Source organism: Phalacrocorax aristotelis, chromosome 1 (assembly GCF_949628215.1).
Source record: "Phalacrocorax aristotelis chromosome 1, bGulAri2.1, whole genome shotgun sequence".
NCBI classification, from domain to species: Eukaryota; Metazoa; Chordata; class Aves; order Suliformes; family Phalacrocoracidae; genus Phalacrocorax; species Phalacrocorax aristotelis.
In genome coordinates this window covers 81,389,359-81,417,346 of record NC_134276.1, presented here as the reverse complement: position 1 = coordinate 81,417,346, position 27,988 = coordinate 81,389,359, and the positions used below count along the sequence as shown (strand labels likewise).

The window sequence follows — 27,988 nt, the reverse complement described above, 5'->3', positions numbered from 1 at the left end:
TCAGTCTTTCAGTGTTTGTACATGCCCATGGGTATCAGATCGGAATTTGGTGAGGTCAGGCCAACGCGTGGCCTCGATAAGGGACAATATCCTGCAGGAGGCAGTAGGAGGCACAGCACTCACTAGAGGACACCCAAAGCTGTTTTCCCACTTATACAGGTGCAAAACCTGTGTTCAAGTGACAGAATTTGCTTACCCACGCGGTAGATACATTTAAGTGCGTAATGTAAAGAACTTGAATGAAAGCAACAGATAAGAGGCCAAAACTTTTTAAAACCTGAGAACAACATAACATACGAAGTGCCAGTCCATCTTCTGCCAGATATCCTTCACTTTGTTATTCCTTTTCCAGAGGTTTTATGAAACTTCTGTTTTAAAGATGCAGTTTGAAACTGGCCAGCCAAACTAAAGATAAAAATTTTCTCCATGAATTGCTGAAAGATCCATGATAGCCCTTACAGACGTACAATTTTGCCATAGAAGATATCCAACAGCAATGTGAGAGAGGCTGGTCTCAGGTTTTTTTGCAAAAGTTCTTTTAAAAATGCAAGGTATTTCACGTAGACAGTCCCAGAGCAACTATCAGTTACAAATACTTTCTCTGAGCACCATGAATCAATTGATAACCCAGAGCTACAAGGACAGGTTTGTTCTAAGTCAACAGAAAGAATTTCTTTTTTTCTTGTTTGCAAGACCCCAAATTTAGACTGCTTTATTTTATTGGTAGGACGTACCCTATAAAAAAAAACTTCTGCCAAAGATCATTAAGACCCCACTTAAGAATGGCATAACAGCAAAACTGAAATCAATAGAAACAGCATCCCCAGCTTCCTGAGAAGGAACCCACCTCCTGGGTTGGAGGAGATTTCAAATTCAGGAGAAAACCAAATACCCTGATTTTTAACTATGAATTGAACTCAAGATTACTGGCATTAAAACAGCATTGCTGGGAATGGTGTTTGGGATTCCTCCCACTAGGCAAAATGCAATACATTTTTGAAAGTCTTTGTTGGAGATATTCACAGAGTGAAGCGGCCCAAGCATATTGCTGCTATCTCCATGGCAGCAGCTAGCATAGGGCAATCTTGGTTGGCAGTAATTTCTGTGGAGGCAGTAGGATTATAACACAAATGACAAAAGCTTTTAGAAGAGTTCTTTCAAATATTGTGGGGCTTTCCAGAGTCTGAACCATAAAACGTCCACACAGGAGCTGAAAGTAGCATCTTCAGTATACCACAGTTTCCATTCTATAGGGAGCATTAATGCTATACAAAAACCCCACTGTAACATACAGAAAACAATCAAATTAGGTGATATAAAAAATGATGGCCAAGAAGTTTTTAACCTGAAGGTGATCAGCTGTTGTCGTATTTTTGTTGGGTATGATATTGGCCATGCAGAAAACTAAACATTCACTGAAAAAGCCAGTGCATGTGATGAGTATGAATTTACAGAAGGAAAGGCCTGAGTTCTGGGGTGGTCCAAAGTCTAAGTTGTGCTTTTTGTGTCCTGCAAAGCTTTAATGATGCTTGAAGTTCTGTAATGAGCAACAGCCCAAGATTTTCCTGGCCAGGTAGGTAACTCCTGCTAAAGCCCTATTAGCCTCCAGAAACATGATCCATACACACCTCTGGAATACCCTAAAACCAGGCAGCTGCAGGCAGAGTACATTGGACTTTCATCAAGACAATCCAGCCCCTCACAACATGCAGCGACAGCTACTTTAAAAAATGCCTGCAAGATGTTAATCACCATTTTCTGTCATAAGAGCACATTTCTTTTAAAAGTGAGTGACCTGGGTTCAAGGCCCTTCTTATCTTCAGCAATGAGACAGGTCCTGTGGTTAGTACGGCCGAGACCCCAGCTGTGCAAGGCAAGCTTTTCTGTATGATCAAAGTCTTGCTTTTTTGTTTTGCCACCGGGTGACCCAGATTCAGTAGAAGGAAAGGAGGAGTATGACATCCCCAGGGTTCCCAGGCATTTAACTCTGTGTGGTATTTTGTGCTGCATGTAAGGCTTGAAGTTTGTTTTTTTAAAATCCCATTGAAGAAAAATATTGATTTTTATTCCCATTCACTGTGCTGGGAGCAAAGCTGTAAAATCTCAGGTTTTGGGGCTTCTAAAATTTACATGTTAGAACGTGTTAACATGTGGGCATCCAGACTTTTGTCTGAAATAGGCACCAAGACATTCCTCACCCCAGCCCGGGTCTCCAGTAGGTAAACCAAAGGAGTAATTTCAGGAGCTTGTAGCAATGATGAATTATTGCTTGATTTCACTCTAGTGGGCTGCATCTATTAAGAAAATTCCTCAAATTACTGCCTAAGGTTTTAATTTAGCTATTTAACCTTTATCAACTATCTGGATGAGGGGATCGAGTGCACCCTCGCTAAGTTCGCAGATGACACCAACTTGGGTGGGAGTGTTGATCTGCTTAGAGGGTTGGAAGGCTCTACAGAGGGACCTGGGACAGGCTGGATCTATGGGCCAAGGCCAATTGTATTAGGTCCAACAAGGCCAAGTGCTGGGTCCTGCACTTGGGTCACAACAACCCCATGCAACGCTACGGGCTTGGGAAGAGTGGCTGGAGGGCTGCTTGGTGGAAAAGGACTTGGGGTGTTGGTTGACAGCCGGCTGAACATGAGCCAGCAGTGTGCCCAGGTGGCCAAGAAGGCCGCACCTTGAATATTTTGGGCCCCTCACTAAAAGAAGGACATTGAGATGCTGGAGTGTGTCCAAAGAAGAGCAACGAAGCTGGTGAAGGGTCTGGAGAACAGGTCTTACAAGGCATGGCTGAGGGAGCTGGGGTTGTTTAGCCTGGAGAAAAGGAGGCCAAGGGGAGAACTTATTGCTCTCTGCCACTACCTGAAAGAAAATTGTAGTGAGGTGGGCGTCAGTCTCTTCTCCCAAGTAACAAGCAATAGGACAAGATAAAATGGCCTCAAACTGTGCCAGAGGAGGTTTAGATTGGATATTAGGAAAATTTTCTTCACTGAAAAGCTTGTCAAGCATTGGACCAGGCTGCCCAGGGAAGTGGTTGAGTCACCATCCCTGGAGGGATTTAAAAGACGTGTCGATGTGGTGCTTAGGGACATGGTTTAGTGGTGGACTTGGCAGTGCTAGGTTAATGGTTGGAATCAATGATCTTAAAGGTCTTTTCCAAGCTAAATGATTCTATTCTATTCTAAAATTATAAACTAACTTACCTAATCAACATTGAAATTGTTAAAGGAGGTAGATTTACATTAAACAAATGTGGCAAGGAGCCATGGACGGCAATTGCAGGTCAACACCACTGCAGTTGTGTCTGTGGTCTAAAACACTTGACCAAATTATTTTAAGATGAATCTTTCTCTTTTAACAATTTTTCTTAAATGCATAGGAAGGAAACATTCTTTTATGCCTTTCATGGGAGTAGAGAGTTTCTCAGACAAGATAATTTCCTTTCAGTTTTTACAATTTCCTTCTGCAAGAATCCCCAGGCTTGAATCAGTTAGTTCTGTCAATAATAACCTTCCAGCCTTTTAGTCTAAAGAAGCAAAATTTAGCCCATCAGAAATACCCATAAGAAAGAGGAAAAATAATTCACCCAAAATAAATAAAGTATTATTTGACAAGTAATCAGAAAAGGGGATTCAAATAACTTGCACAGACATCACAAATTACATGTGGGGGGCTTTTTTCATCACCCCATTGCCAGGTGGTTACTCCACAAAGACTGAACAAAGGCTAGTAGAGTTTTCAAGCATATCTAACCTTCATGTATGTCTATTATAGGACAAGACCCAGTTTCTCTACTAATGTTAATTGGTTTCATTTTACGATGTCAGCTGATAATCTTTTTCCCAGCGATGACTTGGCAAAAAGGCATCCTGTCCTAAATCCAAGCTGGTATCTGCAGCTTCTTGCTTACTGCTCACTCTGAATGCTGTTAGTTCAGCCGTCCAGGTGTTGTCTGAGCAATGCAAACAATTTTCTGAGTACTTCACGGACATGAATGCATCTCCCAACATTTGCGCGTCTAGCCATCCCACAGTGATTAGATCATTTACCACAGGAGCCGGGTAACAGCATTTTTGTGGTTCCTAATCCAGACTTTGGTCACCAACACCAATCTGCCAAAGTGGACTGATATTAAAACTTTTGTTATTTGTAAAAGCTTGAAAGCAGAAACTACTCCTATCAAGCCTGTCCACTCTGCTGTCAAATATTTCTTCTTTAAAAGACAAAGAGCTCTTTTTCTTTGGGACTTTCTGGGTTTTTTTGTTTACTCACCAGCACTGAATTCATCAGAGAGAGCCTTTGTAAAGGCTGTGTTAACATGGGCTTCCTCTGCTGGCTTTCCAGTAGCTGAGCACAATTTCTAAGATTTTGTGTAAACAATGGATTAAACTGGCTTTGGGGTTACATCTTTGTCTTGCAGCATAATTCATCAGACTGCAGTGAATGGACAGGAAAAGCTATTAGTTGAGAGAAACTAACATGGATATACCCGCTCAGGAAGAAGACGTTGGTCGTCCCAAACAAGATGTTGGCCATCCATTTACAAACCCCTCTAACCCCAAGAGTTAATTCCTGAGAGGGGCTTGGGTAGGTGAATAGTAGTATGAGGACAAGAACTGCCAAGACTCATGTATGCTGCAAAATATGTTACAGATGTGTTATATAAATCTGCAGTCATTTGCATTCTCCACTGCCAGACGTACCAACTCTAAACTCTCCCGATTTGAGTGCTAGGTCCTCTGTCAACCATGAAATCACAGGCCAGCTAAGTTATCTCTCTGTGTAACTTCTATTTTTTTTGTCTTCCTTCTGAATCTGAATCCCTCAAGTAAGTGTGAATTCTCATTTTCTGAGTAAAAGACCATTTCAGGCTGAGTTCTGCACAGGCAAAAACTATTTTCTGAACCCTCAACCAGATTTTATCCTCTATCTTCCCTGTCACTGTTAAATCACCTTCCTCTCATTTTCCCTTTCTGCTTCTCCATTCTTCATTTGCATTTTCCCGCCTCTCTCACAGTTTTGTCCTCAGTCACTCACTCGACTTTTTTCTCCCTTACTCCTCACAACCTTTTTTTTATAGTTCTCCTGTTCAGTGTTGCTCTTCCTCTGTGCCTCCCATGGTTTGTCCTTCATTGCTCATATACTTGTGTGTTCTTTTGTCTCACTCTTGATCTTCAGTTTGCACTGGTTGTTTAGACAAGAAAAAAATCTTTTCGATCTCTTAAGGCGTTGGAGTGGCCATTATGATAAGGGCGGTTATAATTTAGGCAATTTAAAAAGAATTGTAGTTCCTTGTCAGATTTTCTGGAAACAGCATGATTTGCAAATAGAACAATGAGGTAATTTAGATAGTACGGACTTCTGATAGTTTTCTTCAAACCATCTAATTTTTCCTTAGCTTAAACCAAGAAGTTTTGACAGCATGTCCTTAGGCGGTTACATTGCATATCAGAGCTTAGCCTTTTTACACTAGAATTAAAGAGCAATCCTGCAAGATGCTGAGTACTTTCCTAAATTCCCTTTGACTCCCATGACTCCTTTAAGACTCACTTTTCAGGCTAAAAGCCTGAATTATCTTTTCACACTCAGGTTCATTTGGTGATACCTACTTCAGAGCACTTTGTATTTGCTGCCGCAAATACGAAGTTCCACTAACGAAACAGGATTTTCACAAGCACTGCTTGATCTCTGAGAAGCAAGCAATGCTTTTGTCAGAAGCAAGTTCTTCTGACTGAGAATAACAATCTTCATGTGACTGTTGTTTAAATGTTCCTGTCAAAGCTTGTGAAATTTGTGGACTAAACTCCACCTAGCATAGGGTATGGGTGATGTCAATGCTTCTTTGACGGGATTGATGACCAGCCCTTCAGAAGAGAGAGCACCACCTGACAGCAACGTTGGAGGCCTGAACCAAGCACGGTGGCTAGAAGGACTGTGGTGGCAGTGAAGACTGCCACCGACTTCGGTGTCTGTTTGAATCAGCTTCGAATGTCACCAGGACCATCTGGGAATTCTGGACTATTAGCAAACCAAGCAATATTTACTATGTACAGCTGCAAAATGTAAGTCTCAGAATTCCTGAGTTTTCACTGGAAATGAAGCTATTTATAGAGAGAAGTCCTGGCGGATACAAACAATTCTGAGAAAAAGTGGCAAGAAGATAAGGTATTAGTGCTCTTGCAACTATCACGCTGATAGATTCATGGGGTATGCTTTCATGGTCTGCGCTCAGAGAAAGATAGGATGAGCTGGCATGTGGTGAGCGCCTTCCTGCCAGAGGGGCATTATACCAGTTAGTTTGAAACTCTTACATTAAAAAGTACAGTCGCTTCAACAATCTCATTTTATTCCTACCATAGGTTATAATCTTTAAAGCTACACCTAACCATGGCAAATATCGTGTCTGTCCTCCTGCGTTATTCAGGACATGACATCTGTGTAAACTAGTGCAGGTCAGTTCTAAAATGATGTTATTAAAAAAGGCAGCCTCTAGGTGCCTTTTGGTAAAGAATCCATTCATACAGGCTTTGATTACAGTCGGCAAAATTCAATTAAATGGACACTGAATTTACATACCTCTGAAAAACAAACAAAACTAAGTCCACCTATGCAGAAGTTCACATTAGAAATAACATTCATCAGCAACACTGAAGTGAACTCAGCTACCCAACCAAGACATAGCAGTTTTTCCCAGTTAGTTAATAAGAAATAATTCTTCAGGTGAAAGTCATTTGTCACGTAATTTATTTCTGTTTCCCCTGAATTCAGTTGGCAAATTGTGACTGTCACTGAAGAGTCACAGCTGAACCCAGAGAGCTCCTTGAGCAGATGAAGTCACTGGGTTGCTATGTTTATCCTGTAGCCCTGCCTCACATTTCTCAGAGGCATCTGAAGCCTGTATTATCAGAAGGAGCCTTGGCATCCAGCACAATAGCATGTTTATGTTAAAGAGAAAGGGTCCCACTCATGAGTGGCAGGAGAAGGGCTGTAATCCCAGTAGGAGCGGCAGCACTGGCTTCCTGTCCCCAGGCTGGCGTGGGGAGACGGGGAAACGAGACACCGTGGCTGCACGCTGCAGAACAGAAATTGCAGCTCAAAGGGATTAACACACAGCAAACATTTTCAGCATCCCCCCAGCTAGGAAAAAGCTGATACGTGGGTTTTGAGCACAACCCTTATAAATATTTCTTAGAGCAAAGCTTGTAGGTTTTTCCTGGTGCTCTCAGGATCGTAGGAGTTGGTGAAAGCATCTGAGCAAACAAGGTTTCCAGGGGGGAACAACTTCTCTGAGTCTGACTCTCTGACAGACCTTCATTCAAAAGACCCTGGAGACTGCAGCAACTGCTCAAGTTTCCCAGCTCCCACCCAAGCAGTGCTGGAGGAGACGATGGAGGTGTCATTGGTGTGCCATGCTCAGCGCTGCTCGGGAGGTGACACCCAGAATCCAGCCCAGCGTACCTGACACTGATCAGCTGAAGGTGCTGCCAAACAGGGCATGGCCCAGACACCTCTGCGAACTACCACAGCCATCCCATAGGCAAATGTGGCCCGGAATGGATGCATTGGGGGTAGGGGGTGGGGGAGGAGGGAGAAAAATAAGCACAGTATGTTATTTTACTGCCTGGCCTGAGCAGCACAGTGGGGTTTAGCACATGCGGCTGCTGCCTGCACTTGGTTGGTCGGGTCCCTGGTTTCCTCAGTCCTGCAAAAGGCTGCGGTTCCCACCTGAGTCACTGACATCAAGGAGGACTGTGCCAAAGCCAGTGTAGTTAGATGCGAGCATAGTGGGCCCCCTCCCTGCTCTTTTGCAGTGTTGCCTTCTGTATCATCTACCTCTTGTTTCCTCTGCTTTTCTTCAGTTCATTTTCACTTCTCTTCGAAACACGTGACTCCTGCTTTCTTGTTCATCATTTTTTCCATATCTGACCCACCACTTGTTAGTCAGCCCTTCTGCCTGGTGTTGAAATTTTAATGAAATATTTATTATCATGATGTCAAATAATGATATTATTTTGTATAGTATTAATATCATCCAGGAATTTGCCTCTTTTTCCTTTTCACTCCCCCCTTTTCTTCCTTTTTTCCCCTTGCTGCCCCTCTCCGCCCCTCCCCCCCCTTGCATGCCATCATTCCTCTTCTGCCTCTGCTCTGTTAGTAACAGCAAGGCAGCTTCGCACACCCAAGGGATTTCTGCATCCCTGAGTATGACTTTGGAGTACAAACAAAACACGGTCGTTCAGCAGATCTATTTCAGTGCCTTCTGTGGCTCCCATCATACTGATCTTTGATGTATTTATTGCCATAATATTTTGTGAGTTGCTATCTTTATTTTACAAATGGGAAACTGTCATATGGAAAGACTATGGGTCAGACTTTACACATATTTGTAATACTAAAAATCAGATGTAAATAAGGCTCTGAGGTCCACTGACATTAGTTATTCCAAAAGTTGCGGTTGGACAGCTTAAGCTTTTCAGTAGGGCTTGATACTTTCAATCTCTTCTCCAAGCTGTGAATGCTTCATTTCCAGTTCCGTAACCTTCAGGGGCTTTTAAGCACTTCTGTTGTGCAAGTGATTTTTTTCCCCCTTCAATTCCAGTCAGCCAGCAGCTGCGATATACCTACATAGTGGGTGCAATGCCTCTAGTTTCCAGAGGCCCATATGCTTTGTCTCCTACTTGCAATGTCTTCCCTGAGGCCATGTGGGCAGGCTGGATGAGAACAAATTGTTCTCATCAGCTGATCTCAGGTATCTGGTCATATTTTGGCAACGTTAATTCTAAAGTGAGATCTATTTTTTTACCTTTACCATTTTTTTATTTTTTTATTCTGTAATGGGTCTGCATATCCAGCTGCTGGAAACCAGCCTGCACATGCAGTAACCTCAGACAGTGCTGGGTATAAAATACCGCCCATAATGTGTATGCTTCTTCAAAAGATCATTCTGGGAATTATCCTCGTACTTGGTCTGTTCCACATATACCCCAAGAGAAAGGGGGTGACATGATGTTCTGTGAATTGGATCTTAACAGTGTGTACTGTACCCTATTCCCAACTATGAGCCCGTATTTATTGGTTTTATAATTCTGAGATGAGATTCACTTACATTTGCTTGATTGGCATCTAGCTGGTTTTGACACAGTAATTGAGAGCCAATGCACTCCAAACCATGGTGCTAATTATTGTGCAATCTCACCTCTCTTAAGCAAGGGAAATAGAGTGAATTATTTGAGTAGTGGCATGGGAATATGTCAGTAGAAAAATATATTTTTATGAGCTGATACTGGATCTGACAATACAGATGTTGGCAAGAACGAAAGGAATCTCAGTTTGGTTTTGAAAAAGGTATATTTGCTCAGAGGACATATCTCTTCTGGGAACCTTTAATTTAATGTACATTGGTTTCCTATTTTAAGAAAACAATTTGCTGTTAAACGCTATGCCAGCCAGACTTACCTTTTTTAAGCAAAAACTCTTTGTCCTAAAGTATTTTAATGGCCTAAAGAGCAGGAAATTGCCTGTGACATTTCAGTTTTTCCATTCTAAGGGAAAAATAGTCCAAGGTCTAAAAATAGCTCTCTCCTGAAAACCACCCTGCCTCTCATCATTGTAATATACCGTAAGCCATGTGACAGCAAAGACATTTCTTTCTGACGCTAGCGTTGTTTTTAATCAGCTAAAGAACTCAGAACCGACAATTAAGACTCTTTTCATGTAAAACTGCTGACTGGAATACAAATTTTGCTTACTGACTTAAATAATTTGGTGACCTACTCTGTAGCACATCTCGTTTCTCCCTCTTCCTTTACCTGAACACGAATTATATTGGTCAGAACTGCATATTCACCTGGGAAGAAAATCTGCTCAGTAGAGTTTGCGCTATTGGCTTGTTTTACTATTAGGCACTTTTCAGCTCCATCTGCTCTTTGAGCACCCATCTTGGAGAAGAATATTGAATATATAATCCTGCACATTTTGGTCTGCAGCCATGAATGGACAGGTGAGGTAGATGGTACGCATAAATAAAGTTAACAAATCACATCGTGTGGTAGATTAATGCCACGGGGTATGTTATGGAGGTCAAAGACGGGCGCCTTACCATTAAGACACCCAACAGAACTCAGAGGGAGTCTTGGTATTCAGATCATTCACCCAGCAGTGAATTCAGACATGTGAGTGAATCACAAGATACTTGTTTATTGTCAACTCAGAAAAAATAAAGCGAGACTGGTTTATGTGTAGACTGAGGCTAGTGTGGAGACATTCCTAGACAGGGTGGAGCCCACAAGGCGAGCGGTGCTGTCACTGGGGAGGCAGCAGGTCCCAGTCTGCGCTGAGGCTGGAGACAGAGCTGCGCGATATGATCTCTTCAGTGGTGACATTTATTTAAGAGGGTCTTGCCCCTTATGTCTCTACCTCAAGGCCCCAGCCACTCACTCCTGCTTTTGCACTACAGCTCACTGCCTGTCCTCAGCTCTGCTATTAAAAATGATTGCAGGGCCAGGCTACAGCGTAGCTCCCTAAAGTAATCTAGGTTAAAAATAGCCTTCCAGAAAAGTTTTACATTTTTGAGCTTTAAACTGAAATCTTTTCAGCTGCCTGATTTTGCAGACAACCCTAGAAATGGCTGCATAAGCACAACTGAAATGGTAATAAACTGACCTACTGAAAGGTAACTTAGCTTCTCAAATTCTGAAACAAATGGGTCGTGAAAATATGCACAAAGAAACTACGCCTCCTCGCTGGCAAAGTAAAAGCACAGGAGCTTTACTTTCCTCCAATACAAAAATCTTAATGAACACAAATAACCACTAAGATTTAATGAATCATGCAACCTTCAGGGATCAAGATTAGACAGGCTTGATCCAATTGAAATCAATGGAGGTTTTGCCCCTCCCTTGTTTTGAGCTAAGATTTTTTTTTCCTCCTATCTTTTCTTCAGGGATGGACTACAAGTTTTAATATAGCCTGGTATTTGACCATAGACTACTTTTTATCATTTATCAACATATAGCGTGGACCGTGTGACTATTGATAGACTTCTGTATTAAAGACCCAGGAAGTACAGTGGGAAGGGATGCCAAGAGCTCCATCTAGATCACCCCTCTGTCCTGAGATAGGCTCGCTCATACCTACAGTCTTCGTGGCACTATTTGTCTAAACTTATTTTTGACAAAATGTTATTTAAAAAACCCACACATATCCTGAGGTAATCTATTCCAGTGTTTAGATGGGGAATTTCCTCACCATCTAGTCTGACACACCACCAGCATTCTATAGCCATGCATCAGGGCAGATCAACAGAGTCCCAGGTGGAGACAGCTGTGGCAGCAACGCAGAAACTTGGTGTGTGTCTGATGTTGTTTGTTGCTTTTCCTTTTAGCCAAGAAGAATAAATGTAAATCAAACCGAATCATTTAGTGAATATAGCTGAGAAATACAGTTGCTGTTATTGACATTTCTGTGCATACAAGAACTGAAAAAAAGTTGAAGAATCAGTAATTTTCTGTTAAAGTTCAAACTCCTTGCCAGGGGCTATGGATGGTTTATTAGCATGGGGAAATGCTGGCATAAACACATGGATAGAGCTCTTTTTCTCCTTACAACTACAATAAGATAAAATCTAACATTATTTAGGCCCTGTGGGAAGAGATAACAGTTCTATTGACTTGCACATTTAAAAACAAAACCTACTAACATTGTAAAGGATGTATAGTAGAAATCAAACTAGAAACAATATATAATAAACAAGCTATTAAATCACTTGCCTTCATTGAAACACCACTTGAAAGTGCTTTACAGCATTGTAAACAGTCAAAAGATAAACCCTTGCAGCAGATGAAAAAATTACCAATATGAGCAAAGCTGCTGTTTCAGAAGAGGCTGGAAGACCGGAGAGGAAATGAAGGTGCTGTAGGCATTCGTATAGACAGACAGTACAGCAAAGCTGAGAACGTGTGGAAGATGTGGAGGAAGAATTGGACTGCTAGGGCAAGTTGAGGTAGTAAACAAGCAACAAGACCTGGTTGGCTGGCATTTTACCTTTGCTTGCAATGTACAAGAATTATTATTACATTTTGGTTACATTTTCTTCTTTCTCTGAATCCATGAGTATTTCAGAAAATGGAGGACAATTAAAAGGGTAAAACTGAATTACTTCGATTCCTGTAGCATTCCTTTAAGTGTAATAACTTTTTGAGGAACCTGTTTTCAAGAGGTCACCAGTTTGTCAACACTGTTTACTCATTCCTCCTAACCTCTTAATTTTTTTTTATTGCCCTTATTGCAAAAGAGTTTGGGACTTTTTTTTTTTTTTTCTTAATGGCACTGGCATGTGAAATGCCACGTAAATGACAGATTCATTTCACCTAACTTTATCTAGCTTAGGTGAAGTGGTGGGTTAAAAGAAACTGGTTTTTAGGGATCATGTCTTCTTCCAGCCATTCTAGGCATCTATTTTGGACAAGACTGCCTTTGTCTCTACATTGACTATAAATGGAGCCTGAAGTGACCGGTTTATGTATAGATGTCTACATCAGGTCAAATGAATCATACCCTGTAAGTTGTACTGAATAGTCCCAGTCACCAAGAACACTGATTTTGACAGCAGTTTTGTAATAGCTTGTAGAAGCTGTTTCCATCTTTTGCAATACCTTTGGATTCAGTGAAGTGTCTGATGAAGGCACAAACACTTGCAGACTTTTTGGCTCTGCCTAAGTGAAGATCTAGGAGTGCACCTTGCCCACAGGCAAACATGTTGCAACATAAAATGCAAATAGCTTGAAAGAAAAACAGAAGCAGTAAAAAGACACAGCTCTTCATGTACCCTGGAGGAAGAGGAGAAACTGGCAAGACCTTTGTAAGACAATTCAGAGAAGACTCATTTGACCCAACCATGATGAGAGTCATACTATTGGTATTAAAAGTCTTGACTTGTCACAAAGCATACTTTGCTACAGATGTAATTAAATAATGGACAAAACAGTTTAGTACCAACAAGGAAACAAGTTCACATTTAACACATGTTATTTCACATTTTTCTAACAGGACAGTTAATTCAGAGTCAGCTCTTTGAGCATGGCAAATATCTTACACAAAAAATAAATTAATAACATTTGTGTGTACAAAAGAGGACAACTCGTAAAAGATAATCACAGTTGCTGCTCAACAGCAATTATGTCAAAGTTGAACCTCCGGTCATATGTGACAACTAAGATGGTAATTCAGCTGGTTCATATAACAAAATAGTGTGGCTGCTATATACCAAAATTAAATTCTGTAGATCCTTGGTTATAAAATCACTCATGCCGCTGACCTTTTCTCTCGACTATGCTCCTGGTCTGAAACAGCACAGGGAGGGATTTATCCTGTCAGGAGTTCGTGATAGTGTTTGCAGTCACTGGAAATCTGTATGAGAGACAAAAAGTCCCACTTAGCAGCAGGAGGATGACAGCTACAATCCCGATAGGAATGGCAGCACCAGCTTCCTGCGCCGCTGGGCTGGATGGCATGTAGTAAGAAGGAGGAAAAGCAATGCTCTGATTGTGCGTTACCGAATAGAAATTCCAGCTCACAGGAATCAGGACGCACAGACCAGCCAATGTGTAGAAGAAGCCACCCACCAGGAAGAAACGGGTAATGAGAGTTTTGTGAGTGATTCCCATATAAACATTTCTCAGAGCCAATACTGTGGCAGTCAATCCCAGCAAGCCCACGCACATGGCGATCAACAGGAGACCCTGAGCAGCATAAATTTCAGGGGGGATGGAGGAGTCATAGCCACTGAATTTATGGCAGAACTGTTCTTTATAGCCAGGCGAGACGTGAAGGTAACTGATGAAGCAGACTTTCCAAATCCCCACCCAGGCAATGCCAGAGGAGATGATGGTGGTGTTGTTCACGTGCCACACTCTCCATTCCACAATTCCCATTGAAACGGTGCACAGGATCCAGCCCACCGTGCCCAGAGCAAAGGCGGCTAGCTGGAGGTGCGAGGTGCTGACCAGGGAGCTCATCCTCTGGAGCTCTCCTACTCTGTCGCAGACACAGTTGCCATGTGAAGAGAGAGAGGTACTGGAAAGGAACACAGCATAAAATTACAGAGGCAATTATCTATGTGAGCAGGTGAAACTGTAAGAGAAAAAACAGGAGAGAATATGTGTACAGAGGGAGGATGGCAGTCATCTTAGACCAACTGTAGTAGTTTGTTGACGTATAATACCCATAGACAGATATCTAACATCTAAGCTTAATTCTGTCTATTTCATTGTATCCCAAGAAGTAAGCGTCTCTGACTGGCTCCCATTGCAACTCCATTTTGTATTCCAAAAAAAGGAAATTCACATCTTTTTTCAAGTTATTCCCTTCCTTGGTAATTAACTGATATGTTCAAAAGTCCTTATACGCATTACGTGTTATCAGGAGCCCTAGTCTTACTGGCTAGTAGAAACTAAACCTGACAAAATCCTCAGGATCGTAGTTCAGAGGGTTGAGCAAATCCAGGCCACAAAGTCTAATAAAGACCACTGAACTTTAACCATTTTTAGATTATTTAACTGTGACTGCATTATCAGAAATATTTGAATTAATCAGAAATATAACGCTCTGTGCAGGGGCTGGAGCCGGGATGTGCTGCTGTTGCTTTCCCAGCATCAAACTTTAACCAAGGTTTCTTCAGTGTTTTACCTTCACAAATCACACTTGTTCATAACCTGCCTGACTTCTCCAGTTCAAGTCACTCTAACGCTGTTGTGGAAAAGATTTTAGTCATTTAGCCTAGCAAAAGGTTTTAGGTTTGTTTGTTGACTGTATGTTTGCTGACCATATGTTCTGAGTACAATTTAGTAAAAAAAAAAAAAATCTGTAATTTCCCACGTCTTTCATACAACCTTCTGAACAATTATAGGGATGATTTGTGATTAGAGAAGATGCGGCCTTGATTTTACAGTGTAGATCTCAAAGGTTCTAGGGATCTTTATATTTTATAAATTAGCTAAAATACCTTTTCTCCTGCTCCCATTGTATTCAAGACAGAAGAAATACTGTACCAGGTTCACTCGAATAACAAGATAGACCTGCAACTATGTTTTGTTCCTAAAGTAATAGCTTTTTGATTTACTTATCTTAACCTAACAGATTCAGTGATGCACTCTAGTTGCAAAACTCCAGCTGTGGAAATATTCGGTAAAAAATATTTTCATAGCAATGTGACCTTAAGCACACACTTTCCATCTCATACCGGTGCCCACTATATACTTACTTCAGTCTTGAAGCTGAAGCCAGTGATAAGAGGAATGGACAGAGTGGTTTTTGATGCCAGCCAAACACAGCAACATCTGCAATTTTGTCATTTTGGCCTCCCAGTTCATCTATGTGTCTCCGATAGGACCGATTTCCTGTGGGACATGTTAATCTCCATTACTGCAAAGGTACATTTAACCCTTTCTTGCATGGAGGAAATTGCTCCAGAATAGCCTCCTGTGTTTTTATCTATTTAAAATGAAACCAATTTATAAATGCTATCTCAGTCTGCTACGTTATTTACAAAGTGATTATAATCCCCACTATCTAATTAACAGTTGTTGCTAGCCATACAGCATAGTAGCCCCACACGAAATGATGAATGGCTTGCTTCTGTCCCGGTTCCACATCAAAACAGTGTCATTTCTGTATGTCTAGTGACGGGAAGATGCTCGACAGAAAAGAGCATGATTAAAGGAGTCCTGCACTGATTGCCTTTTGCTTCTGTTTGAATCAGCTGAGCACACAGAGGCCAAACCTGAACCATATTAAAATACCATTCTGAGCAGAGTCCATATTTTTTGTAACACTTTTCGTATACATCATAAACATTAATTTAAACAACTTGCTGATATCAAAGTCATAAAAGGCAACCAGGCCAATCCATGTCACTGAGAGCTGTTCAGAGTATGGTATCAGTGTGTATCTGCATGGATTGAATTCACTCACCTGTCTTCCGACAGAATTAAATGAGATCGTACCCATGATTACTGAGCCCTCTGTCAAACCTTCACGTGCTAAGTTACTTAGAATGGTGCCCAGAACTGAGTTATAAAATTAAAAATTAGGAAAAGATATTTTTTTTCCTGTGAGATTCACAAAGAACACAGAACAAGCAAACATGCAGGATGAAAGAATTCAAAGCTCATGCAAAAATTCTGAAAACACTGAAGAATAACCAGCTAACAAAGATGAGCTTTAGATGAGGTACCAAATGTCTAGACACAAAAAATTGCTTAGGTAGGAAATGATTCATTTTGGCTCATTTCTCCACACCCTGCCCACTGGGACTTATTTGATCTAACCTGATAGTACTGACTGACTTAGAGAAAAATCAAGGTGAAAAAGAAGTACTTTTGAGAGCGATGATAAAATTGAATGGCAGTTGTCATACTTGCCTGTTTCGGAAAATCAGACAGAAGCCTCCACTGACGACCTGTTGGTATTAAGATTCAGCAGGAGAATAAGGAACAAAATACCAAGGTGACATAGTGACAGGAATTTGCTTGCCATGTGAAAATACGCCAAAACGGAAACAAAGTTCTAGCTCCTGATTCCGGTCTCCCTCGTTATAAATATTAATAAACGCGCTACAGGCTTTTGCTGGTATCGTCAAATGAGGACAGATACGTATCGTTTGCCAGAAGCGTTGATTTGAAAGGGAAGACTTTGGATAAGAGCATGTGTAGCCTCAGGCTTCTGACACAAGCCCTAGGCCTGAGCACGGCCGCCGCTCGCAGCATCCGCAGCCCCTCGGGCGTGCCGTGGGACGTCCCACGAGGCGCTCCAGCCGCGGCGCCAGCCGAGGCCACGCCGTGTGCCTGCCGGCGGGCAAAGAGCGTGAGGGACACGCGTTTTCTCCCAAACGTGGCGAGATGCGGTCGCGTTTCGGGGCGACTGTGGCAAGCATCGCCAAACAGGCAGGCGTTTCGCTTGCGGATGCCGAGCAGACCCGGGAGTGAGCTGCAGAGGGCGCCTCCCTCCAGGGTTTCGCCCCTCTCGGCTCCCTCGCTGCGAGACCGCGAGGAGGAAGGGAAGAGGGACGGAGGAAGGACCAGCTTCTCGCTTCGGAAAGGAAGAAGCTGATCCGTCGCTAACTTGCCATTCGCATAAAAAAGCGAAGAAATATTTCCTCTTTACGAAAACCTTTTGGTTTCTGTGCAAATGCTCCTTCCAGCCTTGCAAGAGAAAAATGTCAGAGAAAGGTCAGTCCCTGCGTGTTTAGAGCTATACTGGGGAAAGTACGGTTCAAAGCCCAGATCATACGGCGGTCTGTGCTAACACAGGCAGCATTGGCATAGTCTATTGGCTGGTGTCATGCTTTAGTAGTTATATAAATATTTTTAATTCATTTAATTAGTACAGTAAGATCGCCTCTGTGGTCTGAATAATACAATGATGTAACATGATCACTTTACGAAATTTCCTAAGGCAAATGAACTCATATTCAGTCAGCTGCAGGAGGTCTGCTGAGTAATTATTTGGCGTTACTGGCACGCACGCGGTTCTTGATTCGGAAGCTCACTCAGAGCTGCAGGTTTCAGCATTCAGAGTGTGCGTGCCAGCTGTTTCGTAGGATGGAGGTAGCCTGCAAAGGCAATCCTGCCAGGAGGAACAAGCTAGGTCTATGTGGTGTGTATGCCAGCGGAGGAAAAGCGTGACTGAAAACCCTTTTCACCCAAATAAGCAAGAAAAGTGCATTAAGAGGTGGCTAGGGTTCCATCTCTCGATGTGCCATGATTTCATCAACATTTTCATTTAAAATTGATTCCGTCCAATCCAACAAGCATCCCAGCAGCTTCTGGGGACCGTCTTTAGAAAGTCTAGAAACAATAGCTCAAAAAGGAGAGCCGCTTCTACAGGCTTCTCACCTGATAGTCCCTTGCTATCATTTTCTCTCTTAATACATCTTTCATTTCCTTCATGGATGTATTTTAAACTAAACTTTTACGTGAGTAAAAGCAAAACGTAAACTTGCTAGGATTCAATGGAAATTCGCACAGAGAAGACAGAAGCTGTCAAGACAGTAAAAGATGATACATGCTAGTGAATTCATCCAAATACAGAAACCTGAAGGATCCCTTTGTCCTTATTGCTTATTTTTATTTAAATCGAGCACTGCACAGTGAGTTGCTGTTTCAGAAAAGTGAGTTGAGCCATTGCCCATATACTTCAGGGACAGAATGAGACATGACTTTCTCCCTCTTAGCTACAGGAAATAGATGAGGGTGCCCAGGAGATGTATTGACTTTCTTACAGCTGCAAAGCTTGCTGCTAGGAGGAAAAATGGAAGCAAGCTGCTCTCTCAACTGCCAGGTGGTTTCACAGAGTATTTTTTGGGTCATCCGTGCATCAGGCTTACCTTTAAAAAGACTGAAACTAAATGCTGCAGTCGAAGAGGTAAAGGTCAGCTCTCTGTGGTCACAGTTCCTCCTCCTGATGTTCTCAGCAGCAGCAGCAAACAGGAATGGAGCTATACTTGAAATTTTGTCACCGCTTCTTTTACTTCCAGTAATTGCTCGTGACAAAAGGCCGGAGGTATGATATCAGTTCCCAGAGCAGAGGAACTGAAACGGCACCAAATACTTTTCATTTCTGGAATTAATACTGGGTCCTCTGAAAAGCTGTTTTAATTACATTCAGCAGTCTATATGCCTCCTCAGCTGGGTTTCACATCCACTTTCTAAAAATCAACCTGCCATAAGCTCCTGAAACAAAGATTTTAAAAAACCTGCAGGTAAATGAGGAAAGGAAAAAAGCTAGCATAGTTTCCTAATTAGGGCATTTATATACAATTGGCCCTTTCAGGTTACTGAGTCTCACACTCCCTCATGGGGTGAAGACCTGTGCCAGGGGTGATGTCCAACTTGTAGGGTGGCATAAGAGAGTGCCACCAACCATGCAATCACCTGCAGGACTTGTCTTTAAATGCATTGTTTCATAGGATGGGTTGAGGGCCAGATGGCACTAGTTTGCAGTAGCATGGAGGGAGTTTGCCATTTAGTAGAGGTCGGTACGTGCTAGGTGATACATTCCCAGCAGCAGCAGTCCCTCTGCTGTGTCTCTCCCCATCTGGGACCTCAAGTACCAGACAGAGCTTGATGGGCCAGTCATCAACACCTGGCACAGAAGACCTCGGACACTGAGAGAGGCTGCAGGGAAGTGTGAGATGGAACTGGGGCTTGTCATGTGAATTTGTGAAAATCCTACACAAATTGCATGATCCTTGACATGGTACTCAAAGACTGTACTAATGCTCTACACCCTTGAGTTCAGATGTGTCTGGAAGAGAACTTCAGAAATGCTTTTTATCCTTCTGTCATCACTGTTTCGGCACAGCTCTGGTTGAAGTGTGGCTTTATTTCCAAGGTTATCTTTTTGCTGTGGTCCCTGCCACAAGGGTTCCCAGCAGTGACTGATAAATCAGTCTATTCCTAGCTTCTTCAAAAGACATTTAAATAACTCAGCATGGCAAGTATTTTGCTCCTGTTTTCCTAGATACAAAGTCAGCTGCATTTACGCCCTCTTCTTTGAATACAGTCTCCTTGACATTCATGAAATCTCGAGACCTCATCTCTCATGTTTAGGTTTCAGCCGACACTAACGTACTCATTTTCAATTCAAAAAGACAAATTAGTGGGACTTAAAGTTTTAAAAGTCATTACAGAGCATCTCCAAATTTAACACACCTTATGTACCCCCTTCCTCCCAAATGCCAGTATCCGGTCTTATGAACTCTGCTCCTTCAATTTTTTCTTCGTTGGTTCAAAACAAGTGGACCAAAGCAATCTTCACTTCTGTTCCACCAAGTAAGAATGCATTGAAATTCAGCTGTGTAAAAGTCCTTTGTTCATTTCAGGAAAAGATTTAGTCTGATTTGCTTTGACGGTGGTATAGAGAAACTCATAACTTCTATATTGTCCTTGCTGTATTTCAGGCTCCAATTTACTTTTCTGTGGTTGAGCCACCTCAAGCTTTTGTTAAATAAGGAAATGTTTACAGGCTTGTATGGAGTGGGGCAGCAGTAGTCTTGACCCAGGAGCCAGATGACCCCATATTATCATAGTTTCTACAGATTGTTTTGCCTCTGCCTTGAAGGGAGCTCTGTCCAGAGCCTAAGTAGAACAGTTTAGGGACATGCCAGGAAAGACAGCCCCTGAAAAACCAAGAGACCTACACTGGCTATGCTGGGATGGGTTCCTGTTAGGAAGCTTCAGAGAGCAGAGAGAAGCTCAAAAGCTTGCCTGGTCTGGCTGTCTGACACAGAGAAAAGAGCACAAAGGGGTCAGGAGTGTGAATAAGGCAACCACATCCAGGTCCCAGAGAGCTCACACACGACTGGGAAGATGAGGGCACTGAATACAAGCTTGGGGCATGGGAAGATGTCACCCAGAAGGAGTCACCTTCCAGCCAAAAGAATGGGAACTAACGCTGCCTGGTGCCTGCAGGAGAAATAAAGGACACCCGAAGCACCCAGACCATCAGCCTGGACATGTTGCACGGGCACCCGGTCAGGAGGAGTGAGCCTTGCCTGTGCTGACAGTGCGTAAGGAACTGCCTACAGGAGGGGGAATCAGAGAGCACACGACCTGCACACAGCAACCTGATGATGAGATTTTCTTCATAGACATTGGCTGGGTGGTTGAAAGGAGAGCTTTTCAAAAAGGTAGGAGGCAATACTCGTTTCTTTGTGAGTGATAGCACAGTTGAATTAAAATACACTGAAAAAAAAGTAACAACAGAGGAGTGAAGTGTGAGTCTCCCTGTCTGCAGCACATCTGCCTGTTGAAAGATGGTTTTACTTTAGGAATTCTACTGCAGCTCATAACCACCTTGAAGAGAAAGTTCATGCTAAACTCTTCCTATATAAAATATGCACAACGTTATTTTTCCCAGCCTGTGTAAGCAGGAATTCATTTATTTCCATTTATTTAATGTTTTGAGCAAATATTTTTGCTTTAGATGTTGCCAGACACCACATGCATTTTGAAATTAACATTCAAATCCTGCTTTTGTAAAGTTTTATAGCCTAGATGCAGCTTTATTGGTCTATACTGGACACAGCTTACTAACTGAATCCTTTGTTCAATCTCAGTCTTGCAGCAGAAAGGAAGTTTTAAAAAACCCAACAGCATAGTAATTAAGAAGGTCTCTTCTTAGCAATATTGCCGTGATTTAATGCTTGAAAACTTAATTCTTCAATTCCCAGTTGGGAAAACATTCTTTATAGGAAACAAGTAAATATTTAAATCTCTCTCCATCTGTTCTCTATCAGCACTTCATAAAATAAGTCATATTAAAAAAAAAAAGGAGACTTACTTCTGTGAGTCTGAGAGTTGCCTAAGGCTCTGAAGCAGTGTCAGCTGGATGAAGCAAGTTCCAGAAGGGAGGTGGAAGAAAATGCCCGTGCAAATTGTCTGGCTTGTTACGCTACCAAATAGTACCTTGCAGTTCCTTGTCACTCTCCCACTAAGTCAACAAATATGTAGGAAGTCAGTTAATCATTAACATATTATAAAAATATGAAAGCTTTACCATATGCCATTTTTTCTAATTGCTCTAAAACACTTACTGAAGTTATATAGATAACTCCCATGGAAAATGCAGTTTTCTGTAAGACACCCTTTCAGAAAATCTGCCTATGTGATTACATGATTTTCCAGCTTGAGACCACCACGATGTGCCAGCCTCACAGCCTGAAGGACACAGAATTCTCATCTGAAAGAGAATTAAGTGATTTCATAACCCTTTCTTCATTGTTGGAGTTTTCTTCCTGTGTTTACGCAACCCAAATCAGTGCAGCTCTGCAGTGGGAAGAAATGTAGGGGAGACGGAGAAGGTTTTCCAAGGAATAAACTCAAGCTGAACTGTTCTCTTGTTGGAGTGTGGTATAGCAGTAACCATACTTAAGTACAAACAGTACCATGCTTGCCATCTCAGGTGCTTTTAAGAAAAAAAGAGAAGACAAACTTCTTTTTTTATTATGTTGGTTGCCTTGCTTTGTGGTTTTCCCACGAATGTAAATAGTAGTTCTTACAAATGGTAGGCCAGTTCTTCACTCCGGTCTGGTTTCTCCTCTTTGAAACAAAGAAGGTCTGGTTGAGTATGTGAGGCTTGGGGTAGCCTTGGCTACAGCGACCATGAGATGGTGGAGTTCAGGATCCTGCGTGGTAGAAGCAGGGCAACAAGTCGGATTACAACCCTGGTCTTTGGGAGAGCTAACTTTGGCCTCTTCACAGATCTGCTTGGAGGAATCCCATGGGTTAGGGCTATAGAAGGTAGGGTGGTCCAAGAGAGCGGGTCAGTATTCAAGCTCAAGATTGGTGCATTCCTAGGAGGAAGAAGTCAAGCAAAGGATCCAGGAGACCTGCATGGATGAGCAAAGAGCTCCTGGAGAAACTCACATGGAAGAAGGAGGTTTACAGTTTGTTAAAAAAGGGACTGGCCACTTAGGAGGAATATAGGAATGTTGTCAGGGTATGCAGAGATGCAACGAGGAAGGCCAAGGGCCACTTGGAACTCCATCTGGCGAGGGATGTCAAGGATAATGAGAGGGGCTTCTTCAAATACATCAGTAGTAAAAGGAAAACTGGGGAAGCTGTGGGGCCGCTGCTGAATGAGGAGAGCGCTTTGGTGATGCAGGATGCAGAGAAGGCAGAGTTACTGAATGCCTTCTTTGCTTCAGTCTTTACTGCTAAGGCTGGCCCTCAGGCATCCCAGCCCCCAGAGGTGAGAGACAGAATCTGGAGAAAGGAAGACTTGCCCTTGGTTGAGGAGGATTGGGTTAGAGATCATTTAGGCAAAGTGGATCCTCACAAATCCATGGGCCCCAATGGGAAGCACCCATAAATGCTGAGGGACCTGGCAGATGTTCTTGCCAAGCCACTCTCCATCATCTTTGAAAGGTCATGGAGGACAGGAGAGGTGCCCAAGGACTGGAGGGTATCCACTGTCACTCCAGTCTTCAAAAAGAGTAAGGAGGACCCGTGAACTATAGGCCAGTCAGCCTCACCTCCACCACCAGGAAGGTGATGGAACAGTTCATCCTGGAGGTCATCTCCAGGTATGTAGAGGACAAGGTTATCAGAAGTAGCCACCGTGGATTCACCAAGGGAAGATCATGCTTGACCAACCTGATAGCCTTCTATGATGGTGTGACTGGCTGGGTCGATGAAGGGAGAGCAGTGCATGTTGTTTACCTCAACTTCAGCAAGGCTTTTGACACTGTCTCCCATAACACCCTCACAGGAAAGCTTAGGAAGTGTGGGTTAGATGAGTGAACAGTGAGGTGAATTGAGAACTGGCTGAATGGCAGAGCTCAGAGGGTCGTGATCAATGGGACAGAGTCTGGTTGGAGGCCTATATAACTAGTGGTGTTCCCCAGGGGTCTGTGCTGGGTCCAGTCCTGTTCAATATATTCATCAATGACCTGGACGATGGGATAGAGCATAACTTCAGCAAGTTTGCTGATGACACCAAGCTGGGAGGAGTGGCTGATACACCAGAAGGCTGTGCTGCCATCCAGTGAGACCTGGACAGGCTGGAGAGCTGGGCCGAGGGGAACCTCATGAAATTCAACAAGAGCAAGCGCAAGGTCCTGCACCTGGGGAGGAACAACCCCATGCACCAGTACAGGCTGGGGGATGACCTGCTGGAAAGTAGCTCTGCTGAGAAGGACCTGGGAGTGCTGGTGGGCAGCTGGCTGACCCTGAGCCAGCACGGTGCCCTTGGGGCCAGGAAGGCCAACGGTATCCTGGGCTGCATGAAAAGGAGTGTGGCCAGCAGGTCGAGAAGGGTTATCCTCCCCCTCTACTCTGCCCTAGTGAGACCACATCTGGAGTACTGTGTCCAGTTCTGGCCTCCCTAGTTCAAGAAAGACAGGGAACTACTGGAGAGGGTCCAGCGGAGAGCTACGAAGATGATCAGGGGACTGGAGCATCTCCCATACGAGGAAAGGGTGAGGGACCTGGGTTTGTTCAGCCTGGAGAAGACTGAAAAGGGATCTTCTCAATGCTTATAAGTATCTGAAGGGTAGGTGTCAAGAGGATGGGGCCAGACTCTTTTCAATGGTGCCCAGTGACAGGACAAGGGGCAATGGGCACAAACTAGAACACAGGAAGTTCTACCAGAATACAAGGAAAAACTTCTTTCCTGTGAGGGTGCCAGAGCAGGGGCACAGGCTGCCCAGGGAGGCTGTGGAATCTCCTTCCCTGGAGACATTCAAAACCCACCTGGATGCGTTCCTGTGCCCCCTGCTCTAGGTGTGCCTGCTCAAGCAGGGGGGGTTGGACAGGATGATCTCCAGCGGTCCCTTCCAACCCCTACCATTCTGTGATTCTGTGAAACCTAGAATAACTATGTTAATCTCCCAACGATGCAGTCTTTCCTACAGTGGGAGGACATTTCAAAGGCTGGTGCTGAAAGCAAGGAAGTTTATTTCATGGAAGTATCCTGAAGTGGGAAGCCTTCCTTGAAAAATTCTCAGCTGTAACGCACACCATGGCTGATCATTGCCACCACGGAAGAAGGCTGTAAAATAGCATCATTATGTATCCTTTAATTTTCTGCATCACTTTTAATCCAGTTTCCCCCCTTCTCTTGCTGTATCTTCCAGCTGATGCTGATTCACTGGTTTCATGTGCAGGTAATGCAGCCTGGCTACGGCAATACAGTCCTTTCTTCTTCTGCAGCTCACCAGGCTGGGGTCTCATCTCTGGCTGGTCACAGCTAGGTGGTAGTAGTTTGTTGCACAGGCAAGCTCAGCTACTTAGGCTTTGCGGTTGTGTGCCAAAAAGCCCCAACACATACAATCCCAATGGGCTTCTTGTTAGGTGTTAGACTCGAGTATGGTCTTTTGACGTGGTAATGGGTCTGCTGATTCAGGACAGCATACTTGTGCAGTAGGCAGCTGGCAGATAGGTTCCTTTTCTTGGATTTTATAATGGTGTGAGACAATATTTGCAGGCAAACCTATTGCTGATTTTATGTAGCTGCTGCACGCAGCCTATTTGACTAACCATGCGATAGCAACTCCTATGCTACTCTCAGAACAATACTTTGCCTGCATATTCTGTATCTCTGACCTATTTGTTCTCAGTTGCAAAAAAATTTGTGATGTTTTAATGATTAAATTGTACTGAAAAAGAATAATTTGGATATATTTGCCAGCCACCATCAGTGCAGTGAAGTTTAATTCAACTGGAAATCTACAGCGCATAGTCCATGATAACATAACCAGCAGCATAAGCACCATTCATTAATGCAAAATACAATGCACACAGAATGGAATGGAAGCAAATGACAGCATTAAGTGTTTTTCCTTCTCAGTATATTATGACTCCTATAAGTGCCTTCCTTTTTAGTGTATCAGTGGCAAATTATTAGGAAGCAGATGGAAATTAAATAAGTTTCTGACTGCCTTGTTTAAAGGAACACATTTTACACATCAAACTATATTGTTCTTTGAGTACCGATGGTTAACAAATTTTTGGGCAGAAAACATTTGCCTTCTTCCTCCTGTGGCCTTGTCCCAAAGCGCGCTGAAATGAGTGGGAATAGTTCTGCTGACTTCAAAGACCTTTAGATCAAGCCCAGTCCCTTCTGTGGTTTACAATTTCATTGTTAAATACCACAGAACAGGAAATATTTGTTTCAAGTTATTTTTCCTTTCATTTGCCACATTGAAAAAAACCAACCTGAAATCAATATGCTGTGCAAGACATATTGCCCAACGAGTGGTACCGAATAGGGAGCAGGCAGAGCCCCATTAAACAGCTCGGAGGCTCAGGTACAAGTACTTTCTCGCTTTTTGTTTTGAGACAGAGGTTACTTCTCCCAGGAAACACAGCAGCCTCCCTGCACACAGCTTGCTCAACCGTGATCAGTGAACAGGGGATTAGAGGTGTTGCATCCTCACTCTTTGTTGCTGCTTGTCCTCAGCAGATCATCAGACCAACACGTCTCCAGATCCAACACTGAACCTAAGTGTGGCCCTCTAAAATCACAGCTTGAGGCTGAGAAAAGTATTTATGTGAACACCTTTCCTAACTGTATAACTTTATGGACAAACTAAGTTGACCTTTGAAACCTGGGAAATTCAGAGATGAGACAAACAACTCTACCAAATGATGTAACTCACGTGACAAAGTGCTTCATAGCCCAGCAGCAGTAATCTCTGCCCATTTTGCCTGTGCCTCTTTGAACGTGGATGACAAATACCTTATCAACAGTATGTTAAATGACACTGAAAAGCAGGACACTTAAAAGATGAGGCTGAGTTTTCGGAGAGTGCACAATGACCTTGTCACAATCGTTGCCCCACTGTTGAGGGTAATCCCATAGACAGACCACCAGACACCTGCATAGATAAACTCTACAGCTGTTGCAAAAATAAACACTCAAAAGCAAGGTGGGCTTTTGAAAGGGTTAAAACCCCTTGCACTTCATCCAGCATGCCTTAGGAAGGGGGAAGAAAGCTTCCAGGCAAGAGGGTTGGGAGCCCTCCAAGTGGGTAAGCTCTGTGTTCCTCTGCAGGTGGAGGTGGCCAGCAGTGGCGGGATGGATGGGCCACAGCAGGATCCTCCCCGTGTTGCTAAACATGACCCTGGGGCAGGGGTACTCTTGTTATAGCATGGCAAAGGGCACAGCTGTTAAACAGCTTGACCTTAGCTTTTGGAGTGGTTGCGCTCTCTTTGTCCTGTGAAGCCTGGCTAAGGCTGGGAGTATGAAGCGGTGGGTCTGCCCAAGGCTTTCCTCTAAAGAGAGGCACCCGCTGCCAAGCTCAACAGATTACACGGGGAAACACTACACATTATCAGATAACTCAACACAATCCCAGACTACGTTCACCCTGTTCATAGCTGCCAGTGGATTCTGCTTGCTTTTATGGTTAATCCCATCAGTTGGGAGGTTCTCCGACTCCGGAGAAATTGGTAATAGTTCTGTCATGCTACTGCCAGTATGTCATTGCATTATGCTGGCTTTGATTCCTCTTCTGTTTTGTGAAGTCCCAAATAAGTGTCCAAAACGCTCAGTCCCTACCATCCTCTGTGTTGTATTTTTTCTGTCCAGTGTGGGTAGATTTAAACACAGTGTAGTCTAACACTCCAGTGGACTCTGACTTTATATGAGGGGCATTGTATGTTGTCCCTCCTCACAAGAGAGCAGGTGTTCAATGTCCAGTTTAGGCATTGGAAGCTGGGAAGCCTGAACTTCACCCATGTCTGGACCTGTTTCCCTCCAAACGATCTTACACAGCACTAATATCCCTAGCAATGGTCAAACACTTGTTTAGTGCTTCTTCTATCCAAACTATGTCAGAGATCTTTAGTCCACCATCGACGCCACCAGTAGTGTCCTCAGACTCCCTACTGACACACTAACAACTCCTTTTTTCGTTCTTACCTTTCCTCGATTGCCCTTATTACTGAGCTAGAAGACTTGCAGAAACTTCCTGTGAAGAAGTCCACCCTTTTATGATCGGTCAATTCAAACCAAGGAGGAAATGAAAACAAACAGAACACAGCTGCCCAGATTGTCTCCAGGATGAGTTGTTTAGACTTTTTCTTCAAAGACGAGCAACTGTAGATCCTTTGGAACGGGCTCAGTAATAGTTTTTGAAGGAAAATTGAGATGACGATTACAGCCTCAATAATTTCAAGAGAGACGATTTCACTGTGGTCGTGACTCAACATGGGGCTGATTTAAAACGAACAAAATTTGTCTTTGGCTCAGCAAGAAATCAGTGTTTTTTCCTGGAGTTGCAGAACACAAATGCTCACATGCAAAAAATGAAGGGCTGCTAAAATTAGATGCACTGTTGTAGTTTTCTGGTTATTCCCAGATACCCAAAAGGAGGTCATTCAAAGCTTAACAAAGACATTTTCCTCGGACTTGTTGACGTTTTAGAGCTAGTGGAAAGGACCACCTGATGGGAGGATGTTATCAACATGTCACACTCGGGTTT

The 27,988-nt window shown here is 43.1% G+C and overlaps 1 protein-coding gene across 3 annotated transcripts; it reads right to left on the bottom strand.

The window, feature by feature from the left end:
• Positions 1–10,191: 10,191 nt before the first annotated feature.
• Positions 10,192–18,525, bottom strand: CLDN34 (claudin 34). Of its 3 annotated transcripts, none has more exons than XM_075095198.1 (4): positions 18,386–18,464; positions 16,422–16,459; positions 15,263–15,398; positions 10,192–14,076 (listed from the first exon to the last, which is right to left on the bottom strand). In XM_075095198.1, exon 4 carries the CDS (start codon positions 14,016–14,018, stop codon positions 13,374–13,376), a length of 645 nt encoding a protein of 214 aa, XP_074951299.1. In that variant the 5' UTR covers positions 14,019–14,076; positions 15,263–15,398; positions 16,422–16,459; positions 18,386–18,464; the 3' UTR covers positions 10,192–13,373. The 3 variants fall into 3 exon arrangements, with proteins under 3 accessions (XP_074951299.1, XP_074951290.1, XP_074951307.1); XM_075095206.1 differs by lacking the exon at positions 16,422–16,459 and having other exon boundaries at positions 12,324–13,410; positions 13,557–14,076; positions 18,386–18,426; XM_075095189.1 differs by lacking the exon at positions 16,422–16,459 and having other exon boundaries at positions 18,386–18,525.
• Between the last annotated feature and the right edge of the window lie 9,463 nt (positions 18,526–27,988).

What these genes read in the sequence shown, in the direction of transcription:
- CLDN34 (XM_075095189.1), bottom strand. Translation starts at nt 14,018, where the DNA reads ATGAGCTCCCTGGTCAGCACCTCGCACCTCCAGCTAGCCGCCTTTGCT.